Source organism: Chamaea fasciata, unplaced genomic scaffold (genome assembly GCF_029207755.1).
Source record: "Chamaea fasciata isolate MVZ Bird 193981 ecotype frontalis unplaced genomic scaffold, bChaFas1.0.hap1 SCAF_1, whole genome shotgun sequence".
Classification (NCBI taxonomy): domain Eukaryota; kingdom Metazoa; phylum Chordata; class Aves; order Passeriformes; family Sylviidae; genus Chamaea; species Chamaea fasciata.
In genome coordinates, this window is record NW_027094086.1 from 98,201,061 (window position 1) to 98,225,341 (window position 24,281).

Below are 24,281 nucleotides of genomic sequence, written 5' to 3' on the forward strand. Positions count from 1 at the left end.
CCACACTCACTCAGGTTCAGAGGTGAGCAGAGAAAGAGGAAGTTTATTATCATTTGTGATTTAAATAGGATTTGGAGTTCGGTCAAGGATTGGTAGATGAGAGGAACACCTTTCTGACCCTAGTGGTCAGTTCACCAGTCCATCAGAGACTGGAATGAAAACAATCTACTTGTTTATGTTTCATTCATGAGAGACTCCACTAGAAATATGTAAACAGTCATCAGAAGGCTAACGAATCAGGGCGACAGGTAACCAATGGGTTGTATCCACAATTGGAGAAAGGAAGTAGGGTGAAACTAACTATGGAAGAAGTTCATAATTTTTGCCATTACTGTTGCCCAAAGTGAAGAGGAGCAATTCTGAACAGTGGTTTTATGAAATCTAATTGTATTCCACTAAGATTGTACCATTGTACTCACAGATTTGGACATATATATCAGAGATGACCAGGAAGCATCCTTACATAAGAAATACATACATGAAAAATTGAGGAATACAAGGTGGGGAGGGGAGGGTGGAGATCAGGGCAAAAATAGCCCTGAAAAACACAGCTGCATCTCTTATCTCAAGGCCATCACAGAGTTGGCTAGCATTTCCATGAGAAAAATAGGTATTTTTGTGCTCAGCTAACGTCAATGCTTGTAGGACATATCTTCACTGTATAAACACAAAACTAGTGCAAAGTTCATTCTCAGTGAGTCTCTCGGACTTCCTGCTATCACTAGATGTACAGCAAAGCAGAGACAAAAGCCAGCATTTCCAGGGTTCACGATTCCTCCCTGCACTCTCTCCACTGCTGCACAGAACCCTGCATCTATGGGAAATTGTTCCAGAGCAATTCCCACCAAGTCACCAAACCTTCTTAACAAACACAGTTTTCTCAAATTCTGCATGGCAACTTTTCTAAGTAAAAAAGATTATGCCCCTTGGGAGGTCCAGTAATGTGACAGATATCTACTTGAGGGGTTAGGAAAGATGGATGGCACCCATATCCTCCAGAGGGTAAGCCAAAATTCTACGTTTAAATACAGTCATTATAAGAAATGAATATACACATCTGTACACAATCAAACCTACAGTAAGAAGAGATCTAGAGCTGATCAGGAAAGGAATATGTCTACATAGGTAGTCAGATCAGGACCTCAGAGCAAGTATCTTTGTGTCCATTATGCCTCTTGAAGAGAGGTGGTAAGGACTAAACTCCACATGTTGTGGTAATGCCAGGGGTAAGTGTCAAAGAAAGTAGAAGAGGGATAAATCTCTATTTCCTGCATCCTAAGCCATCCTAAGCATAAAGCTGCTGGGTATTGGGCATGTAGATATTCTCCTTTTCCTTCTTGCTGGTAGTGTACTCTACTGAAAGCTGATAGGAGGTAAAACAAGTAAGAAGGAGCCTGGCTTCAGCCTTATGATCAGAGCTTTGTGCTCAGAGGAAGGTGATCTGTGATTTCAAACCAGATTCAGTGATTTTAAACTGCTTCACTTTCTTTCAATGGCTATCTAAAATTAAACAAAACGATGTTTCTGGAAGTAGGGAAGAGAACAGGAAATATTAAATAAAAAAAGCTCCTGTGCCATTGCAGCCTACAGAAAATACTGTAAGTCTTTCAATAAATAAAGGAGGAAAAAAGCTTTTCAAAATATGCAACCTATCAAAATTCAGGAAAGCACATGGAAATTTTAGGTTGTAGACAAAATGTACTATAAAGAGTTTGAAAGGTTGCCAGCACTATTCCAGTAAGAGTTCTGCATATGCTTTCACAGAAAGGGAAAGCAACAGCTGAATGTCAGTATTTGAAGAGAAGGGAGAGAAACAGAATTCTCGAAAGAACCCACGAAAACATGTCATTTTATGGACTGGGAAAGGGAACAGTGATTCACTCTAGAGCAGACATTAAACAAATTCCTCACACATCAGTCTATAAAAGGTTCAGATAGCATCCCTTGAAAAGTGGCAGAGCTGGCCTTTTGTATCTGAGGATCCATTCCTTTAATTTCATAAATTGTACCATGGACTCCTGCAGGAATACTCAGGTTATGCAAAATAATCGGGGTTAAGAATACACTACTTCAATCTCTACACTAATTTCCAGTAAATTGTCATCAACTCTAGAGTATCTGCAGAGATGACTTAGCAATTAGATCATGCTACTATAATTCAATCAGGGGGCTTGTCATTCTAGTAATTCTTTAGTTTTTAGATACTGATGTTAACTGATTATAAACATGTTATCTGGTGAAGTTCAGTTCCTGGCTATTATTTAGATCTCTTATTAGGCTCTCATATATGATCTAATTTTCCAATGCTAAGCCATAAGCAACTCTCACTAACTTTTCTAGGAAGTATTTTCTGTTTATAGCTTTACAGACCAATTACATCAATGTGCCTAAATATAGATGCAGGAGCTTGATTTTAGACCTGAATTTATTTTGATTTTAAACCTTCAAGTTGCCTGAAAAATAAAATTATTACCTACATGTCTACTGACCACAGAAAAGGAAATATAGACTGATTCTTTCGAGGCATCCCGTGCTTTACTATACTACTCATGGAAACAGCCTGGTTTTATATGCTGCTGAGTCCAACACAAAATGGCTGATTTAAATTCCCACTAGAAGAGCAATTACTACTGTGAAAAACGTTCCAGGACTTCATCAGATGTGCTGGCTAAAATGAGAATACATGATTTCCACAATACCTCTGACTGGTGGAGTGAACACACTTCAAAGGCAGGAATACTAGGGGAGTGAAACCAGTGTGCTGGTACTGCATGGTGCAGGGGATGAAGGTTAGCTATCAAGCTCCCTCAGTTCCACACAGACATCATCAGAGCACTAGGTTTGAAGGTGGAAGGCAATAAGATCACGCTCATTAGAGATGAGTCTAGGGGCCGCATACCACGGTTGGGGGTGAAATCAATAGCCCAGCAGAAGGGCACCTACACCAGTGCAAACAGTATGCATAACAAACAAGAGAAGCTGGAGGCCATTGTGCAACGGGAAAGCTATGATGTAACTGCCATCATGGAAATGAAGTGGGATGACTCACAAGACTGGAGTGCTGCAATTCATGGCTACAAGTACTTCAGAAGGTGGAATCTTTGATAGGTAAACAACTGGCTGTACAGCTGGACCCAGAGACTTTAGGTGAATGAAGCTAAATCCAGTTGGCAGCCAGTCACTAGCGGTGTTCCCTGGGGCTCAGTTTCAGGGCTGGTCCTTTTAAAAATAGTTATTGATGATCTGGATGAAGATATAGAGTGTACCCTCAGTAAACTTGCAGGAAACATCATATTGGGTGGAAGTGTTGATCTGCTCTCTGCATATAGATGACTCAATCAGTGGGCTGAGGAAAACAGCATGAGGTTCAATAAAGGGAAGTGCTGGGTCCTGCATTTGTGTCCCAGCAAGCCCATGCAGTACTACAGGCTTGGGGAAGAGTGGTTCAAGACCTGTTCAGCAGAAAGGGACCTGAGAATGCTTGGTATGAGCCAGCAATGTGCTTAGGTGGCCAAGAAGATCAGTGGCATCCTGTCCTGTATGAAGAACAGGGTGACCAGCAGGACTAGGGTAGAGATCACTCCTGTACTTGGCATTGGTGAGGCCATACTTCAAGTACTGTGTTCAGTTCTGGGCCTCTCACTTAAAAAGGACATTGAGGTGCTGGAACATTTCCAAGGAAGGGAAACAAGGTTTGGTGAAAGTTCTGGAAAATGTGTCTTATGAGGAATGGCTGAGGGGATGGGTTTGTTGAGAAGAGGGGCTCAGGAAGGCCCTCACTGCTCTCTACAACTACCTGAAAGGAGGTTGTAGTGAGGCGGGGGCCAGTCTCTTCTACTGTGCCTGCAAGTGGAAATGTTCTTATGCTGAGACAGATGAGACTGAGATTAGATACTAGAAAAAGGGTGGCCAGGCATTGGAAAAGGTTGCCCAGGGCTGTGGTAGAGTCACCATCCCTGGAGGTGTTTAAGAATTATCTCGATCTGACACTGGTGTTGTTTAGTAAACTGATGTTTAGTGGTTTAGGAGTTACAGTGATAGTGCTGGGTTGACAGCGGGACTTGATGATCTTAAAGGTCTCTTCCAACCTTGATGATTCTATGACAGACCGGGGAAAGGAGGTCATGGTGCGGCTTTGTACATTAAGGAGTCTTTCAACTGTCTGTCAAGGATAATGATGACAAGGTTGAGTATCTATGGGTAAGAATCAGGGGGAAGGCCAACAAGGCAGACATCCTGATGGGAGTCTGTTATAGACAAACCAACCAGAATGAAGGGATGGATGAACTATTTTGTAAGCATCTGGCTAATGTTTCACAATTACTAGCCCTTGTTCTTGTGGGAGACTAATTTGTGGGATGTCTGCTGGAAACAACACAGTGGAGAAGAGGGAAGCAGTCTAGGACACTTCTTGAGTGTGTGGAAGATAGCTTCCAGACACAACTGGTAAGTGAGCTTAGCAAGGGAGGTGCCCTGCTAGACCTGCTTTTTACAAACAGAAAAGGGCTGGTGGGAAATGTCATGGCCAGATGACATCTTTGGCACAGTGACCATTGTTGGAACATCCGCGGATGGCAGGGAGAAGGAATTCTGCTGACCTGAGATATTCTAGAATACGTGATTTTACTTCAAGGGTCGTGGGTAAAAAGGACCTTGTCTTTAGCCACCAGCCTCAGCTGAAGGGAAGTCCCAGAGAGAGCGGGAGAAAGAACAAGGGGGTAAAAGAGAGAAAGGAGCGAGGGAGCAAGGTGGCAGGGGTAAAAGACCAACAGAGCAGGGAATAGAGAGAGCAGGGATAAGAGCAGAAGAGGAGCTAAGAGAGGTGGTAAGAGAGCAAGGTCCTTCTTACAATGCATTGTATCTCCTTTTGTGATGAATATTCTAATTTACAGTGACCAACCAATACAAGACACAAAATCCTATAGAATCTACATATAGCCTATAAGAACTACTACATTACCATACTATGTTATATTTTAAACTCCAAAAACTACTCTTTAGACTTTTCCATTTTGCTACATTGACCTTTAGTTCCTTAGCTAGCAGAAAGGTATCAGTCCAACAAAAGGGATTCTTCTTCAGCTATCTAGGCTATTGTTTTCAGGTTATATAGTAACTAAGACTCGATATCCTACAACTCAAAGTAAGCTTCCATTTCTATTTAGATTATAGATTTCATATTTTCAGAATCTTTTGCTAAACAATCATATTTATAAGGTCTCCCTGATTCATCTTCCCCAACAGACCATGACATAATAGAGTATTCAATTCTTGGTGAAGTAAGAAAGGGGTCAACAAAACCTCTACCTTGGATTTCAGGAGGGTGGACTTTGCCCTGCTCAGGACACCAGTTCACCAGAGAGTCCCCTAGGAAACAATCCTTAAGAAGGGGATCCAGGCAAGCTGGACATACTTTAAGATGGAAGTCCTAAAGGTTTAGGAAAACACCCTCCCTATGTGCCCAGAGATGAACTGGGGAAGAAGACCAGCCTGGCTGAACAGAGAGCTTTCACTAGAACTTGGGTTTATAACCTTTGAAAGAAGTGGCAGTCAACTCAGGAATGTCGTTACAACATGTAGAAAGAAAATTAGAAAGGTGAAAGCTCAGCTAGAACTCAATCTGGCCACTTGCTGTAAAGGATAATAGAAATGTTTTTACAAATACATGAACAACAAAACAAGGGGCAATGAAAATCACCATTCTTTATCAGATGCAAGGGGATCATAGTCACCAAGGATGAGGGAAAGGCTGAGGTACCTAACATCTTCTCTGCACCATTCTTTAACAGTAAGACTGGTTATCCTCATGGCAACCAGCTCCCTAAGGTGGTAGACAGAAATTGGAAACAGAACTGATCCCCTGTAATCCAAGAGGAAGCAGTCAGGACCTGCTGAGTCTCTTCAATACTCATAAGTCTGTGGGAACATATGGGATCTATCCTAGGCTGAAGAGGAAGCTGTCAGAAGAGCTGCTTTCCACCATTTATTATCAACCCTGGCTAACAGGGGAGGCCCCAGGTGACTGGAAGCTGGCCACTGTGATGCCCGTCCAAAAGGAGGATCCAGGAAACTATAGGCCTGTCAGGCCGACCTTGATGCCTGGCACGATTATGGAACTGAACATCTTGAGTGCGATCATGATGCCGGTTTTGGTTTTGCCTTTTTTTTTTGATATGTTCTCTGTGTTCTTCACACATATATTTGTAGCTCTATAGCCTATTGTACTAGTAGTTAGTTTCCCCAGTAACTTTCCATGGCCTTTCCCTAGGCAGGAAAACAAAAATTCCAGAGCTCCAAGCCCTGAGAAGTGCAAAGCACCCATGCTATCTTGGTTCTTCCTGGGAACTAAGGCCAAGAACCCCTCTTTGAGACACATTCTCATGAACAAAGTACACCTAATACTAAGGGGGAAAGGGGGCTCCAAAAAAGGGGCTTGACCTGGGAGGGAATTGAATCACCACTTCTCCTCCTAAATAGTGCTTTTTATCAATTATTCTAATTTCTTAAAACCTATAAATATATACTCATCCCTGTAGGGATGGGATTTTGTGGACATCTTTCCATAACTGCTTCTTAAGGCCTTCAAATAAAGATCCACTCTTATATTACCTCCTTAATAAAATGATCTCAAGTTCCATTTCCAGGTTAGGAAAAAGGCAACAATCACATGACACATACAGGACAACCAGGGGATTAGGCCCAGTCAGCATATGTTTAGGAGAGGCAGCCCCTGCTTAACAAGCCTGATCTCCTTTTATGACCAGGTGACCTGCCTGGTGGAAGTGGGGAAGGTTGTGGATGTTGTCTGCCTGGACTTCTGCAAAGCCTTTGACACCATCTCCCACAACATCCTCCACAAGAAGCTGGCAGCCCATGGTTTGGAGAGGTGCACTCTTTGCTGGGTTAAGAAATGGCTGGATGGCTGGACCCAGTGAGTGGTGGTGAATGGTGCTGCATCCAGCTGGTGGCCAGTCACTAGTGGGGTTCCCCAAGTCTCCACTGTTGGGACCAGCCCTGTTAAACATAGTTATTTATGATCTGGACAAGGGGATCAAGTACACCCTCAGTAAATTTGTAGACAACACCAAGCTGGCTGCAAGTGTTGATCTGCTAGAGGGTAAGAGAGCTCTACATATGGATCTGGACAGGCTGGATTGATGGGTCAATGACAATGGTATGAGGTTTAACAAGACCAGTGCTGGGTCCTGCACCTTGATCACAACAGGCCTGTGCAGTGCTCTAGGCTGGGGAAGATTGTAAACCAAACTTTTCCAGCTGAAGAAAGGCACAGGGTAATTCATCCATTTCACTGAGTGGAAGACTCTGGGCTAGCACATTGCCACTTGTCAAGTCATCTAAGGCAAATGCATTCATTTGTCCACTATTTCAGCTGACCAAACTCATCAAGAGCAAAAGAGACACCACTGAAGGGATGGCAGAGGGAGGAATATAAATTGCTTTCAGCAATCCCACTCCAACCAAAGGGAAAACAGTTGTAATTAGGCAGGAAAGGTGGCCCATGATCTCTGCAATAATAAATGCAAAAGATCAAATGGGAGCTTGCCCTGCCAAGGAAGAAGGAGTTTTGTGGCAAGCTGTTTCATATGGAACATGGCAATTAGATTGATCCCTACAGTCTCCCAAGGACTTCCAATATGCCTAAGTATAAGTCAATTAATCTCCAAATGTACTACCTACCCAACTACTGACAGCTGTACTAAGTTACTCAGCTGCACCAGTAAGCTGAATTGCTCTTGCCTCCAAGACAGCAACATCCTAACTCCTGATCAATGCCAAGGAATGCAGTAGTTGGCATAGGTTAAAATCATGCTAAGAGCCATTTCAACAGCTTGCCAGAATAAAGATGTCATTACAATGCCAAGAAATTTCATGAGCACAGCTCAGCTTGCAGATAGTGACATGACCTTACTCATGAAGGAATACAGGGATCTCTGCTCTGGAGAAGACATTACTGACAAACCTGGACCACACTGTGTGTATGGACACTGCATCTCCTTCTGTCCAGATCTGTCATTTCTTTGTTCTCAGTATGAGATTGAGGTGCATGTGCATGTTTTAAAATATAGAATGACATTATTTGTGCAGCAAACCAAAAATCACTAGATATGTTCATAAATCATCTCCATGAAAATCATTCTATACTCTCTCATGCCTGCCAACCAAGCTAATTTATTTACTTAACCAGCTTTTCAAACACAAATGTTTCAAAAAATAGACCTCTGCTTTAAAAAAGTGAAGTTCATTTAAGAAACATGCAGTCTCATTCACCAAGGAGTGCAGAGGGAAGGGAAGGGAAGGGAAGGGAAGGGAAGGGAAGGGAAGGGAAGGGAAGGGAAGGGAAGGGAAGGGAAGGGAAGGGAAGGGAAGGGAAGGGAAGGGAAGGGAAGGGAAGGGAAGGGAAGGGAAGGGAAGGGAAGGGAAGGGAAGGGAAGGGAAGGGAAGGGAAGGGAAGGGAAGGGAAGGGAAGGGAAGGGAAGGGAAGATAAAACCATCTTATTTTAGCATGGCATGTCTGACAATTACAGCACGAGCAGGTTTCCCTTGCCAAGTGTCTGGATGTGTGATATCCTCAAGAAGAGGACAGTTGAGTCAGGCAAATTTTTTGTTCTTCTGCCCATTGTTCTCCCATCAGACAGTTCGCATGTCCCGTTCTGCACTAACAAAAACTTAACCAGGAAAGAAGGCCAGGACCAAGAACCTCCTTCACAAGAACCTCCTACATCAAGGTAAGAACCAGATAGAGTAGGACCGTTCTCATGTTTCCCTTCCCAGCACAAACACCCTGAAACAAGAAAGTGACCTCACTTTGTGCTGTCCAGCCTTGGAGGCACAAGCTTTACTATGTCACTGAGCAGCACTGAAGTTAGCAACAGTAGAGATTGTACAAAAAGTCTACTGTGTGCAAACGACACAGAGCTTGGCAATCCACTTTTAGAGTCACCTCTGCTGTAAGTTCAACCACAGGCCTTCTTGGGAAATAATGTAGTCCGAATCTGACCTGATTCCTTTGTGCTATCTTTTGTCCTTTCTTCCAGCGAAGAATGGGCTTCAGAGCAGTTAGTTCCTTGTCCTCTTTTCCTCTTTCTATCACAAGTTCCCCAAGGCTGTATGAAGCCTCAAATACAATTGGAGAGATGACATCCTTGACTCTTTTCTGTACAAGAAGACAAACAGATATTTCACCTATGCATATAGTCAAGCAAGTTTCTATCTACAACAATTATACATTCAATTAAACGAGGTAATTTAATTAAATATGCAATTAAACCAGATTCAACACTGCAGACAACAGATTTCTCTACTTCTTTTATCTTTCTCCAGGTCAAACAGGAATAAGCAAATTACAATGAGCAAGTCAGAAGTTAAAAAAAAAAATTTAGAAGTTACTCTTTTGGAACCTACTCTTCAATACACAGAAGCAGCGGAATATTTTGCCCATCTATAAATCAAGTGGTTTTCAATTAGCATATTTTCTTTAAAAAGAAAAAAAAATAGAAAGAAATTAAAGTATTCCTGCAGAAGGAAAGATCAAATAATCTTAATCTCTGGGGTTTCAAAATCCTAGACTTTGACTGAGATCACCTCCGGTGAGCTCCATTCATTAAAAGAAGAGAAAAGTCCATTTTCCCTTGTTGTTTTGCAGTACCAGTGAAATGAATGGATGAGTAAAGCTACTAATGTGGCTATAAAATTGGATTACAGACATGCAGGGGCAAGAAAATCCACCTTCAAGTATGTTTCTCAAAGTGAAATTTACAGTTTTCCTCTATCACAGCAACACTCTCAGTTTGTAAAAGAAGAAAGTTTTTCAGTTTCTTTATTTGCTTATTGTAGGCTTCATACCAGATGTATAGAATGGTGCCATAATATTTGGCTGATGGGACAAAAGGATCACCTTTCTTTGTTGCTGGAGCCCAAGCCACAAAATTCATACCATTTGTCACAACATGCAATGCCTAAATCCAGATTACTGTGCCAGGACAAAGTGCTCATTGTGCTCTGTTCAGTCCTGACTTCCAAAATCCAACTTACCAGACAACCTAAGTGCAAATCCTCTATCTTTTCATAGGCAAACATTCCTCTTAAATTTTAGTTACTTAAAAACATAGCATTAATTCAGCATAGATGAAATTGAGGCAATGAATAAATTCCGTAAGTGAGCACATCAAACCTTCAAATGGGCCAACTCTCAACTTTGCCTTGCACTGGTTAGTGGGTGTCTCTGAACACAGCCTGCCAACCACAAGAAGCAATTGAGATGCAATGCCATTAAAATTACAATCTTCCAGATGTGGGAAACCTGGGTACTAACTGGCTTTCAGACCACCCTGTTTGATCTGTTTCAGGACAACCATTTGCTCTCTCCAATATCTGTACAAAGATCTCTGAAGTCAAAGATTAGTGGCTAAGCAAATTTCTAAATCGTGGGTTAGTTGGATGAATAATAGCAAATATCAGGCTTGGTAACATTTACCCTCCTGCACCTTCAGCCAGCCCTTAAATTCCCTACCCTAATACAAATGTCTGCCAGTACTCTGAAGTTTAGACTGTACATTTCTTGGAATGATTTGTGCTTTCTTGGTAAAGAACACTGATCAACAACAGCCACAGAAGCAGTGGTGATAGCTTGACCTCTTCCCAGTCCCATAAAAAGGATCGTGGATGATCTGCAGCACTGTTAACCCTCTCAGCAAAAGAGACACTCATACCTACAGCCTCTTCCTCAATCCCATCCCCAGGGTAGGATTTGTACCATACTGAGACTACTAAATAACAACACTACAACTCACAGAAGCTGCTAGCTTTGATCTCACAGAATATCAAGTGTATTAACTTAAGTGAGGACTGTTATCAGCCTACATGAAGACTTGGTAATACAGACAAACAGGACTATAAAAGAGCATGCCATACAGCAACAGTCAAGCACAAATCATCAGGCAAATTGCCACTAACCCAACTGCATGCAACCAATTATGTAAACACAGAAAAATAAAAATGTATGCACCTATCATTTTTGTAAGCTTTTTACTGCAGTATGGTAAGAATAAGTACTTAATCACTTCTACGTGTCTTAATATGGTCTTGCAGGGTTTAGTCCAGTGCCCTTTAAAGTCAAAAGGTACGTTTCCTATTGACTTTGATGAACATTGGAGTGTGCCTTTATTGTTTGCTGGTGTTCTGCCTGATTTTAGTGGTGGAATTATGACTTCTCTGTCACCACAGCCCTGGGAAATCCATTTCACATACCCATTTATCTTTAAGTAAGGATAAAATTATGAATGCTGCCCCGTTAATTCTGCCACATGTTCAGTCCCTTCTGCTCATAATACTTCAAAAATAAGGCAACAGTCTGTGGCATTTGTCTCCAGTAAGACAGAGACAAGACAGTTCTGTCTCACAGGTACACCACAGACTGTCTAGGATGTGAACACGTAAAGAGAATAATTAATATTTGGCCAAGCACAATCTGGAGAAGTACTATTTTAGACTGGAAATACGATCAATTTATTTCTCTTTCAGTCTACCCAAATGTATTGCTTCCTGTGTTGAATCATATACTGATGACACAGCCCACAGATTGCTTCTGTATTCCTGATTTCTAAGATGAAGTAAAAAGATTCAATGAGAATAAGGTTTGAGATAGACTGAAATATCCTTCAAGTCAAGGAAACTGCACATTTTTTGTACAAGTTGCATGACCCTAATGAACTGGATTTGTCAAGGGATATTCCACAAGCAGCTTTTACATGTAATCACCAATTGACACCACAAGGCTGCTATGCTATGGAAGTGGCATAGGCTAAAGACATTTCTGAGCCCTGAAAAAACAAACCTGGCAAATCATAGCACATAGATAACACAGCTTCAGTAATTGAAAAAAAGCTTGAAGGACACTACAAATGAGTGTAATATCCAAGGAGTTCAAATTATGAACAGAAACAACTATGCAACTAGGGTTCAGTTAAGTAACAGTAAGTTAATTAAAGTAATAAATACTCAATCCATACAGACTGGAGTCACTGAATTGGTGCAAGTTTTCACCGTACCTGAATTGGAAAGCTTATCCTAGCCAATGTGATAACAAAGGCTTGCTATCTCCTCTCACAGAACAATCACCTCAAGGAAATTTTTGAATGTTGTGGCAGTAGCTGTTCATGGCCACATATTCCTTCCATTTTTCTTCTCTGACTTAGCAGGGGAGAAGAAGGCAAGAAAGCAAAGCATCAGCCAGAGTTATAACTGTATTTCTGTTTGACTTTAGTACCAAAAAGTCCTAAAAATCTGAAAAGTAACCAAGGAGAAATGATCAAACATCCCATCTGTGATTCTGAATGTAATTTGCAGTTGGAGTGTGATAACTGCAGGAAATAATTTTTGTCACTTTTCATAGACATGGCCTAAGGCACATCATGACAACACAAAATATAGAGTCCAACGTCCTAAATGCACACTGCCTTGGCAGATAGCCACTGCCTTCTAGAACCTTAACTTTAGGCTACCAAGAGCTCACACACATCAGGAATTCAAGCACATTTGGCTGGAACAGGACAGAGTTTTAGTCAAGGGACAGGATTTATTCTACTCATGGCGCAAATGGTTGCTAGACTGGATATCATTTCAGCTTTCTTTTGGCTCTGTGCTGCAGTACACTCAGGGAACTGTACATGAGCTCAATAAATCATCACATTTAATCCCCTTTCTTCAACAAGGTAAAAGTCTCCAGCAAGGACTCTGAGAGTGCCAAATTCCATTTTTAATTATGGCCATTGGGCTGAGAAATAAATTGAGATGTAAATAATCTCCACAATCTACAGCAGGAATAAAGGATGAAATATGGCCCTTTAAAGGTATGAATATGAGCTAATTTTCAGCAGCAGCAGCTGAAGAAATACATACTGGAAGAAATACACATACAGGATGACTTCTACAGTTGCTTGGTGCTTTTTTTCTTTCTCATGTCTTTCTGGAGTTTCTCTTTTCTTTCTCTGTGGGAAAGTTCTCTGATCTGTTTCACCTTTTTTCTACTCCCTCTGACTTGATCATCAGGATTTTAACCCATGCATGTATTCCAGAGCTTTTACTGAATCCAGCACAGCTTTTCAGTACTTCTGAGAATTAAGTTCTGTTTAGTTAAATGACAGTGAATGAATTCCAGAACCTGTTTTTTAAAACACTCAGCTTGAAACTTTTAGTCTAAATGTATTTATTTCAGTGCTAAATAACAAGCATTAGTAATAGACTAGGAAATTTTACAGGGTTAAACACACAAAACGAATTTGACAATCTCAGTTTAACAAACAACATTTTAATGCTGTAAAATGTATGAAAGACACTGTGCTAATGCTAATCCAGCATACAACTTTGATCAGCTCACAGGTCACGACCACATAAATCCTCCACTCAGTGTCAAGAGATAAATAGTTCCCTGATCAGTGATCTCAAAAATTACTCCAACATCCACCAGCCCTCAGAAACAAAAGCCACTACTGCCACTACCTATCAAATGAAATTGCTGCTGTAGGTCTTAATAAACATACATTATAGCCTATGAATCAATAAGATCACAATGCTTGACTTTAAAATGAACTGTCTTCTCCTGTTTAGAGCAGGAAAAAAAAAAAGTAAAGTATTTGCAGGGTGTCACATGCCCTAATGTTATTTAGGGTAAGCGTTCAGAAAAACAGGAGTGTTTTCTTTACCCTCTTCCTAAATGCTTTACTCCAGCATGCAACTGTTTCCATTAGGTCAGCAACTTCTCTTGGCACACACACTGAAAAGTGAAAAGATGTCCTGGGGAAAAAAAAAAAACAACAAATCCTAAATCTAGTTAAATAAACACCAGACACCTGGGAGCCTGTATGCATTGAGAGAACACCCTGAGACACTGAATGAAGAGCTGGAAGTCAAAATCCAATCTGAGTACAGTCTGACTGTGAGACTAAATGCTCACCATCCTTGTGCATCTGGATTCTTACTATCAGCTGGCAAGTAATAAAGGTATTACTCATGGGAGCATAGGAGAAATTGCAATCAATATTGTAAAAATTCTATGTCAAAGGTTACAAAGGTTTAGCAAAAATATACTACAGATAATCCTCTCATGGTAATCAGTAAGTAAAGTTATTGCCTGCCATCCATATTGGGTATTATGTATTAATGATCTCAGATCTTGATTTTCCAGCTCTGGACTAAAATGCATTATGGCAATATAGTTCCATGTTCTTTTTACACATTTCAATATCAGCTCTTTTATTGGACCTACTGCTTTCAGTTATGTTTTTATTACCCATTCCCTTTCTCTCTTTTATAATTCACTTTCAGTCTTCCATTGGGGTTTTTAGATAAATATATTTAGAAAATATATAGATAAAAAATAGATAAATAATATTTAGAAAAATACATAAAATTCTTTGACTATCTAAAATCATGTTACTCCCTTCTGAAGAAAACAGACCCACTGGGTTAAAATGCCTAGCTTTTTCCTTGTACAAGGCAAAGCACAACCAATCTGCAATATATGACAAGACACCTGCAATACTGACAACACAAAAATACAAATCCTTAGAAACCCCAGGAGCTGATCGGTATTTATGGAATGAAGATGTGAATTTAGGTAAGCAAGGAGGACCCAAGAAGGTGGAAAGGGGGGTAACAATTCAAGCTTTTATTTATTTTGTTCTCTTTCTGAAAATATAATCTATTTCAGCAAGGAATAGTATACAGAATAGAGACAATAATTAAATCCAGACTCTTCCTGCACATATGTAACTTATCATATACTCTTTTTTTTTCCCCACTGGAGTTTCTGCATTTCATATTCCACTGATACAACGTTTTATCAAAACAAAGCGTTAAAGAGATTTCCTTTAAAGGTGACTTAAACTGCACTGAGTGCAGAATAAGAGTTAGTTCAACTACCTGTTTCCTTTTATTTCCTCAGCATTTCCCTCCAATCCTAATTGAGAGGTCAAACACGGGGGGGGCTGTGTATGAAGCTGTTAGAGGAGAAGATGTTTAAGAACCTTGGCCCCTGAGTCATCATATATGGTAACAGATCTGCTAAAAGATTGTCTTGGGTTGAAGTATATTCTATCACCATCTTCATGAACTGCTGAAACCAGGTGAGGCAGTGCTCCCTGCCTTCTCCACTCTGGATTATCTTCTGTTAACAGGCCCATCAGCACCTTTGCCACACGACTCACAGATAACCCCCTCCTGGACTATCTCCTGTTAATGGGCCCATCAGGCCTTATCACATGACTCACCATCCTGCTGTGAGATGCTCCGCCCAGAGGGACGAACCAAGCATTCCAGCCTGGATATAAGCTGAGACTCTGAACACCAGAGGGGCGCTTACCCTCTGGATTCCCAGACGACCCGAGCTACCAGACCTTTCTACAAGATCACTGCTTCAAGAAGACCACCTCATCTGGACTGCTTCCATCACTCTGCTCAAGTTGTATTCTGACTCTGTCAGTAGTCTTTTGTATTATTGCGTCTATTTTATTTTACTTTCTTTCCTTTCCTCCTATTAAATTGTATCTGTGACTTAGAGCCTCTCATTTGTTTTGCTTTCAAACCACTACATTATTTGGTGCCCAATGTGGGGCACGAGGCACTGCGAAAAGTCAGAATTATAATTTTGTATTGAAGAAGACACCTGTTCGCTATGATGCTCAACATGCTTACATGTGTCTTATAAATATCTCTCTATATTTTTCCACACCTGGGGCACTATCTGCCAGTCTTAATGCTCCTGCGTAGACCAGGGTATGGTACTAAAATTGCTTTAGTGGTCTATTATGTCCATTGCTTGATAAACTCCGAGGCAATGAACATCATTCAGAATATACACCCACTTTTGTTTTCTTGTTCTGGTCTAAGATGCTACATCTGGGGCCTAAACAATCTCACCCAGCCCCTGTGGGGAGGGGTGAAGAATGATTTTTTCCAGCTTTTAAGGCATGACACAGCAGTTTTTGAAAATATGGAGTACCCTCTGAAAGCCAAGGACAGCATGATGTTGTTGCTAGTCCTGCTTTGTCTTCTCTGCACGGCCCGCACCATGCTTAGAATCAAAACACTACATGGTGTGATACAGCGTGTTCTGAAGGAAGAGGAAGAGAGAAAAAGAAGCAGAGCAACAGCATCAGTGTCTACACAGAGTGTCACAGAGGCGAAAGGAACCAGAGGCAAAGCAACAGTGTCCTCATTTACACAGACTATCACAGAAGAAAAAGAAGCCAAAAGTGAGGCAACCGTGTCCATATCTATGCAGACTGTCCCAGAGGAGAAAGAGATCAAAGGTTTCCATCAGCATCTCCACACAAACCGTCACCGAACCAGAACAGCCTAAACCAGTAGCAGTTGCCACCGTTCAGAAAAAGAAAACAAAGACCAAATCAGTCCGCATAGTGACTGATGAAGGTGCAGCAGGACCTTCACAATCAGCAGAAGAGACAGAGCCAGAAATCATCACTCGCTCTCTATCTCTGGGTGAGCTGCGTGACCTGCAAAGGGAATTCACCCGCCAGACCAACGAGCCCATCCTGACCTGGCTGCTCTGCATCTGGGACGCTGCAGCCAATGACACCATTCTAGATAGAAGTGAGGCCAGGCAACTGGGATTGCTGTCCCGGGATGTGGTCATTGACCAGGGGATCGGGAAAACCCAAGAACCTCTCAGCCTCTGGCAGTGACTGCTAACAAGTGTGAAGGATAGATAACTTTGTAAAGAAGACCTCCAAGTGCACCAAGGAAAACAGAACACAATAGAACAAGGTATCTGATGCCTTAGGGAATTGGCTGTGCTGGAGATCATCTTTTCAGAAGACGAGAGATTTCCTAAAAACCCAGATGGTGTCCAGTGCACATCACAGATGTGGTTGAGATTTGCACGGCTTGGACCAGAAATGTACTCACGTTACCTGGCAACACTGCAGTGGAGGGAAGGTGAGGACAGGGTAGGTGTCTTGGCTGATAAACTAAGAATTTATGAGGACACTGTCACTGCTCCAGTTCGTACCCATGTCTCATCTGTGGAAACAATACTAGCTAAGCAAGTCCAGAGCTTGATTGAAAAAGGCCATCAGAAACTGAAAAAAGAACTTAAGGAAGAAATTTACCATATCTCACCAGAGCTGATGAAAGTCTCTGCCATCAGGAGCAGGCATCCCCCAGCCAGGGAGAGAGGATACACACCACGAGGTAACCTCTGGTCTTTTCTTCGGGAGCATGGAGAAGACATGAAGAAGTAAGATAGAAAACCCACCTCCTCCTTAGCAGCCCGGGTACGTGAACTGAAAAGAGAAACACCTACCACAAAGAGCCCATCTAGAATCGATGTTGCTCCGGTCTCTCGTGCACAGAACTCCAGACAGTACAAGAATGATGATATGACTGATCCTCTTGAAGGAACCTCAGAAACATATTTACAGGAAGAGAGCAATGTATGCCATGACCAAGAATAGGGAGGCCCTGCCAGATAGAGGAAAGGGACAATCAGATCTACCAGACTGTGTGGATCCGATGGCCTGGAACATCTGACACACAAAGATATACGGCTCTGGTTGATACCGGTGCTCAGTGTACCCTGATGCCATCAAAGTACGTGAGAGCAGAACCCATTTCCATTTCTGGGGTGACAGGAAGATCCCAGGAGCTAACTGTACTGGAAGCTGAAGCCTAACCAGGAACGAATGGCAAAAACACCCCATTGTGACTAGTCCAGAGGCCCCGTGCATTTTGGGCATAGACTATCTCAGAAATGGGTATTTCAAAGACCCAAAAAAATACCACTAGGTTTTTGGCATAGCTGCTCTAGAGACACAAGGCATCAGACAACTGAGTACCTTTCCTGTTCTCTCAGATGACCCCACTGCTGTGGGACTACTGAAAGTTGAAGAACAACAGGTGCCGATCACCAGAGAAACAGCACACCGTCGGCAATATCGCACTGACAAAGACTCTGTGGTCCCCATCCATAAAATGATTCGTGAACTGAAGAGCAAAGAAGTAGTCAGCAAGGCTCGTTCACCCTTTAATAGCCCTATATGACCTGTGCGTAAGTCCAGTATAAAATAGAGACTGACAGTGGATTACCGTGGCCTGAATGAAGTCACACCACCACTGAGCGCTGTCGTACCAGACACGTTGGAGCTTCAGTACGAGTGAAAATCCAAGGCAGCAAAATGGTATGCAACCATTGATATTGCAAAGGCCTTTTCCTCCATTCCTCTAGCAGCAGAATGCAGGCCTCAGTTTGCCTTCACCTGGAGGGGCATGCAGTACACCTGGAACCGACTGCCCCAGGGGTGGAAGCACAGTCCCACAATTTGCCGTGGACTGATCCAGGCTGCACTGGAAAAGGGTGAGGCTCCAGAACACCTGCAATACATTGACGACATCATTGTATGGGGGAAACACAGCAGCAGAAGTCTTTGAGAAAGGAGAAAAGATCCTTCAGATTTTCCTGAAGGCCAGCTTCGCCATCAAGAGGAGCAAAGTCAAGGGACCTGCTCGAGAGATCCAGTTCCTGGGAGTGAAGTGGCAAGATGGACGGCGTCAGATTCCCACCGAGGTCATCAATAAGATCACTGCAATGTCTCCACCAACCAACAAGAAGGAAACACAAGCTTTCCTAGGTGCCATAGGCTTCTGGAAGATGCACATTCCCAAGTATAGCCAAGTCATGAGCCCTCTCTACCTGGTTACCCGCAAGAAGAACGATTTCCACTGGGGCCCAAAACAGCAGCAAGCTTTCGCCCAAATCAAGCAAGAAATCGCTCATGCGGTAGCCCTTGGCCCAATCAGGACGGGATCAGAGGTGAAGAATGTGCTTTACTCTGCAGCCAGAAGCCATGGTCTGTCATGAAGCCTTTGGCAGAAGGTGCCGAGTGACACTCGGGGATGACCACTGGGATTCTGGAGCCGAAGCTACAGAAGATCCAAAGCCAACTACACTCCCACAGAAAAAGAAATCTTAGCCACCTATGAAGAAGTCCAAGCCACCTCAGAAGTGATTACTACTGAGGCACAGGTGTTTCTGGCACCTCGACTACCAGTGCTGGAGTGGATGTTCAAGAAAAAAGTTCCTACTACACATCACGACACCGACACCACGTGGAGCAAATGGATCACCCTGATCACGCAGCGTGCCCGTATTGGAAACCTGAATCGCCCTGAGATTCTAGAAATTATAAAAAACTAGCCTGAAAGTGAGACCTTTACATTATCCTCTGAAGAAGAGGAGGAGCAAGTAACATGAGCCGAAGAAACCCCACCAGAGAGTGAAAGATGATATGCCCTTTTCACCAACAGTTCCTGCCAAACTGTAGGTGCTAACCAGAAATAGAAAGCTGCTGTATGGAGCCCACACGACAAGTTGCACAAGCTACCAAGAAAGAAAGTGGATCAAGTCAAGTCGCAGAGCTTAAAGTTGTCCAGCTAGCTTTGAATATTGCTAAATGAGAGAAGTAGCCAAGGCTCTATCTCTACACCGACTCGTAGATGGTAGCTAATGCTCTGTGGAGATGGCTGGACCGCAGCCATCTTGCAGCACAGAGGGAAACCCATCTGGGCTGCTGAAATTTGGCAGGACATCACCACCCAAGTAGAAAGGCTGACCGTGAAAGTTCGACACATGGATGTGCACATACCCAAAGGTTGGGCTAATAAAGAACATCATAACAACGAGCAGGTGAATCAAGCTGCCAAGGTGAAAGTATCACAAGTTGATCTAAACTGGCAGCACAAAAGAGAACTATTCCTAGCTCGTTGGTCTCATGATGTCTCTGGTCATCAAAGGAGAGATGCAACATATCGATGGGCTCATGACTGAGAGGTAGACATTACTATGGACAGCATCTCTCAAGCTATCCATGACTGCGAGACTTGCGCTGCGATCAAACAGGCCAAGCAAGTAAAGCCTCTGTGGTATAGTAGACAATGGTCAAAGTATAAGTATGGAGAAGCCTGGCAAATTGACTACATCACCCTTCCCCAAACCCGCCAAGGCAAGCGCTACATGCTCACCATGGTGGAAGCAACCACTGGATGGCTAAAGACCTACCCTGTGCCTCATGCTACTGCCTGGAACACCTTTGTGGGCCTAGAAAAGCAGGTCCTGTGAAGACATAGCACCCCTAAGAAAATTGAGTCAGACAACGAGACTAATTTCAAGAATGGCCTCATAAGCACTTGGGCCAGAGACCGCAGAATCAAATGGATATACCATATCCCTCATCACATACCAGATGCTGAGAAAGTGGAACGCTGCAATAAACTGCTTAAAACTACCCTTAAGGCGCTTGGCAAAGGGACCTTCAAAAATTAAGAACTGAACTTAGCAAAAGCCACCTGGATGGTCAATGCCCAAGGGTCCATCAATCGAGCTGGTCCTGCCCAGTCTGAATCCTTGCACAGAGTGGATGGAGATAGGGTCCCTGTGGTACACATGAGAGGTATGTTAGCAAAGACTGGATTAATCCCACCTCGGGCAAGGGCAAACCCATCCATGGGGTTGTCTTTGCTCAAAGACCTGGTTACACTTGGTAGGTGATGCAAAAGGATAAGAAAACCTACTGTGTACCACAAGGAGACCTTATTTTAAGTGAGAACTGTGTGTAAGTTTTCATTGTATATATATGTGTGTGTGTATGTAGAGTTTAAGGAAGGTATTGATTTGGGATGATGTAAATGGTAATAGAATAAGGGGCGGATAATGTCCTGGGTTGAAGTATATTCTATCACCATCTTCATGAACTGCTGAAACCAGGTGAGGCAGTGCTCCCTGCCTTCTCCACTCTGGCTTATCTTCTGTTAATGGGCCCATCAGCACCTTTGCCACATGACTCACAGATAACCCCCTCCTGGACTATCTCCTGTTAATGGGTTCATCAGGCCTTATCACATGACTCACCATCCCACTGTGAGATGCTCCGCCCAGAGGGACGAACCAAGCATTCCAGCCTGGATATAAGCTGAGACTCTGAACACCAGAGGGGCGCTTACCCACTGGATTCCCAGATGACCCAGGCTATCAGAGCTTTCTACAAGATCACTGCTTCAAGAAGACCACCTCATCTGGACTACTTCCATCACTCTGTTCAAGTTGTATTCTGACTCTGTCAGTAGTCTTTTGTATTATTGCATCTATTTTATTTTACTTTCTTTCCTTTCCTCCTATTAAATTGTATCTCTGACTTAAAGCCTCTCATTTGTTTTGCTTTCAAACCACTACAAAGATCAACATACCAATGGACCTGGGAAAGTGTTCTTAACTTCATGATTAATTTCAGCATTGATATACCGGCTGTTTTTTGTTCACTATCTTGCTTTCTTCCAGTACTGTATTTGCTTGTTCACTCTCTTGCTTTATTCCTATATAATTCTGGATAAAACCAGCTGTATGTGTCATCCAACCAACTTCCAGTACAGAATTTCCCACACAAGCTGTCCTCAGAGCTAAGGACTGGGATAACAACTCATTCTCCAACTCTCCCAGCCTCTTCCTGAGGCCATAGCCCACAGGGGTGGTCAGGAGCCCTCCTTGCTGGTTCTATGTTCCTTTTGCTGTGGTATTTCAGACTGAAGGCATAATGCAGCTCAGCAGCTGATGACTGCTGTTTGATTGACACTGAGAGGCATTCTGTCCCCCAGTCTTTGCCTGAGTTCTATCTGCTTCTTCACAACCATCAATAAACCCCTCACCTACTCTGTAAGAGAACACAGACATCCTTCCTTTATTACCTTCTTCTCATGATGGTTTTTCTTCTTTCTCTTGAAAATAATATGGCAGAAGCACCTGGGCACATTTCAAGAGCCAACAGCAAAGTAATCAAAAGGCTTCCCCCAGAATCTCTGCACAGGACACAGGAGAAGGACATACTTTTCTCTCAGTGTTTCCCACTGACCACCCCAGGAAGTACCTGACTAAATGCCTGCTGCCTTTTGAAGGTGCCTGTCACTTCTCAGGGAAAATAACCATCTAAGACAGGTTTATATTAATTGAGACAGGATTCCCCACCCCTTCATGTATTTGAGTCTGTGGTGGTTTAAAAATGGTATTCTCCAATATAATGTTCCCACTGAATCACTCCAAACCATGCACTGCTTACTTACTCCCCTCTTTCTCTCCTCCCTCCTGCAGTGGACTGGAGCAGAGAATCAGAGGCCCAAAAGGGCTGAGATAAGAACAATTTACTGGAAACAGCAATGAAATAAGACAATGAACAGTAGCAGCAACAATACAAGGATGTACAAGAAAGAGGCAAATGATTCACATGTTCACCATGAGGAAAACCCCCAACAATACTCAACCACTCCTTCTGCCACATTATGTGACCCAGAAGAAGGAACCCCTTTCCCCGTTACTGGAAAATTACATGAGCTGATATAGAATAATCTCCAAGTTCTAGTCATGCCCCTCATGGCCACTGCCAAAATTAACAGTCTTGGCTGGTACCATGACAGGCTCCTGGGCACATTTTCTCTCACACAGTCTTAAGGCATAGCTATGTCATATCCAGCAGGTCACCTTACTATCAGTAGGTCAAACATCTATGGATGAGATTATCCTGTTACATTCCCTAGAATTGCAATGGATTTGTTTGAGAAAAATATCAGTCTGTACCAACAGACAGATATCCAGATGTCACTTTAATTAGAACTCTGGTGTGGGCCTGATATTTCTGGGTCTAAGAGATTTTAGCCTGCTAGCAGCTGCTAACTTTTCCCTAGGAAAAATTTCTCAAGAAAGCTTCTTCTCAAAACAATCTTGGCACACAACTCTTTCTCAAAACAATCTTTCTCCAGGTGGTGTTTTGCTGTTTCTCTAGTTTAACTAATGGAACTCGAGAAGTGTCATTCCTCTTCACCAATCATGTTAAGTCTGTATTGGTACACCTTATAAAAAGTAGTAAGAATTAGACAAAAAAAAAGCCTTTTTTCTATGCTCTTTGCCTTCTGAAATATTTAGAGTCTCTCATCTTTCTTTCAAGTCCTACAGTAACACCCTGATATCTCATATAGTCCAGGTTGCTGAAAATCTGCTGGAAGAGTCAAGAGGCAGTGGACAGAAAGGCTGGATGGCTCTGAAACATCACAGTAGCTAGCAGTGGAAAGTGTATTTTGATAGAGATACTTTGTTTTAACCATTTTTTTTCCTGAATTGAAGCCCTGAGAATATGCTGTTATGATTCTTTCAATGCTGTTTTTACAAAAAGCATTTCATCATTAGTTAAGCCCAGTTTCCTGGAAAATGTATAGGGAAAAATAGTAGCATTGTGTCAGGATTCAAAGTAAGCAGAATCATCCTGAGTAGAAGAGGATAGCTAGATATGAAAGAAGGTTAGCATCAATGTTTTTACTGACAGTTAATTCAATAAAGTAGAAGTGATAGAAATGGTCCTTGGAACTCTTGCAAAGAAAACAATATACTCTTTGGCATGCCTTCCTGTCTGCATGCATATGAAATAGAGAGGCGATACACATTAGAAGAATGATGTTCCTATAGTTTCATTTACAAACTATTGAGATGAGAACAGACTACTTATGAAATCTAGAGGTATTTATACACAAAAATATAAATCCTTCTTTTGGTAACATGAGAATAGATAGAACACAATGGGAATCTAGGAGGAGTGTTGCTGTAGTGGTTTGACCAGGCTGAATGCCAGGTGCCCACCAAAGCTGCTCTACCACTACCCTCCACAGCAGAACAGGGGAGTGGTATGATAAAAGGTTCATGAGCTGAGATAAGGACAAGGCCATCCAACGGTATCCACCAATTACCATCACAGGCAAAACAAACTCGACTTGGGGAAGTGAACTGAATTCATTTCCAATCAAAATCGGAGCAGGATCATGAGAAATAAAACAGATCTTAAAAGTACATTTTTCCCATCCCTCCCTCCTTCCCAAGCTCTACCTACTCCACCAGAGTGACACAGGGAGATGGGGGTTATCATCAGTTCATTACAGTTTGTTTCCACTGCTGCTCAGGTAAAGGAGTCCTTCCCTTGCTCCAGCTGGGGTCCCTCCCACAGGACACAGCTCTCCATGAACTTCTTCAGCATGAGTCCTTCCAACAGGCTACAGTTCTTCATTAACTGCTCCAGGATGGGTTCCTTCCATGGGGTGCAGTCCTGCAAGAACAGGCTGCAACAGCATGGGTAGCCCATGGAGTCACAAGTCCTACCAAGAAATTGTTTTTTTCTCTGTGATCTGTAGGTCCCCTGCCATGAGCCTGCTATAGCATG

The 24,281-nt window shown here is 42.5% G+C and overlaps 1 protein-coding gene across 2 annotated transcripts in view; it reads right to left on the minus strand.

Annotated features, from left to right (window-relative positions):
• ITGA9 (integrin subunit alpha 9) overlaps positions 1-24,281 on the minus strand; it is a 256,223-nt gene that overhangs the window by 121,781 nt on the left and 110,161 nt on the right. For both annotated transcript variants that reach the window (XR_010722201.1, XM_066190554.1), the window contains exon 16: positions 9,020-9,175. Coding sequence is in view for 1 of the 2 variants with exons in the window: in XM_066190554.1 (XP_066046651.1) it covers positions 9,020-9,175 (156 nt within the window). In the remaining variant the exon portion in view is untranslated. The remainder of the gene's footprint in view (positions 1-9,019; positions 9,176-24,281) is intronic.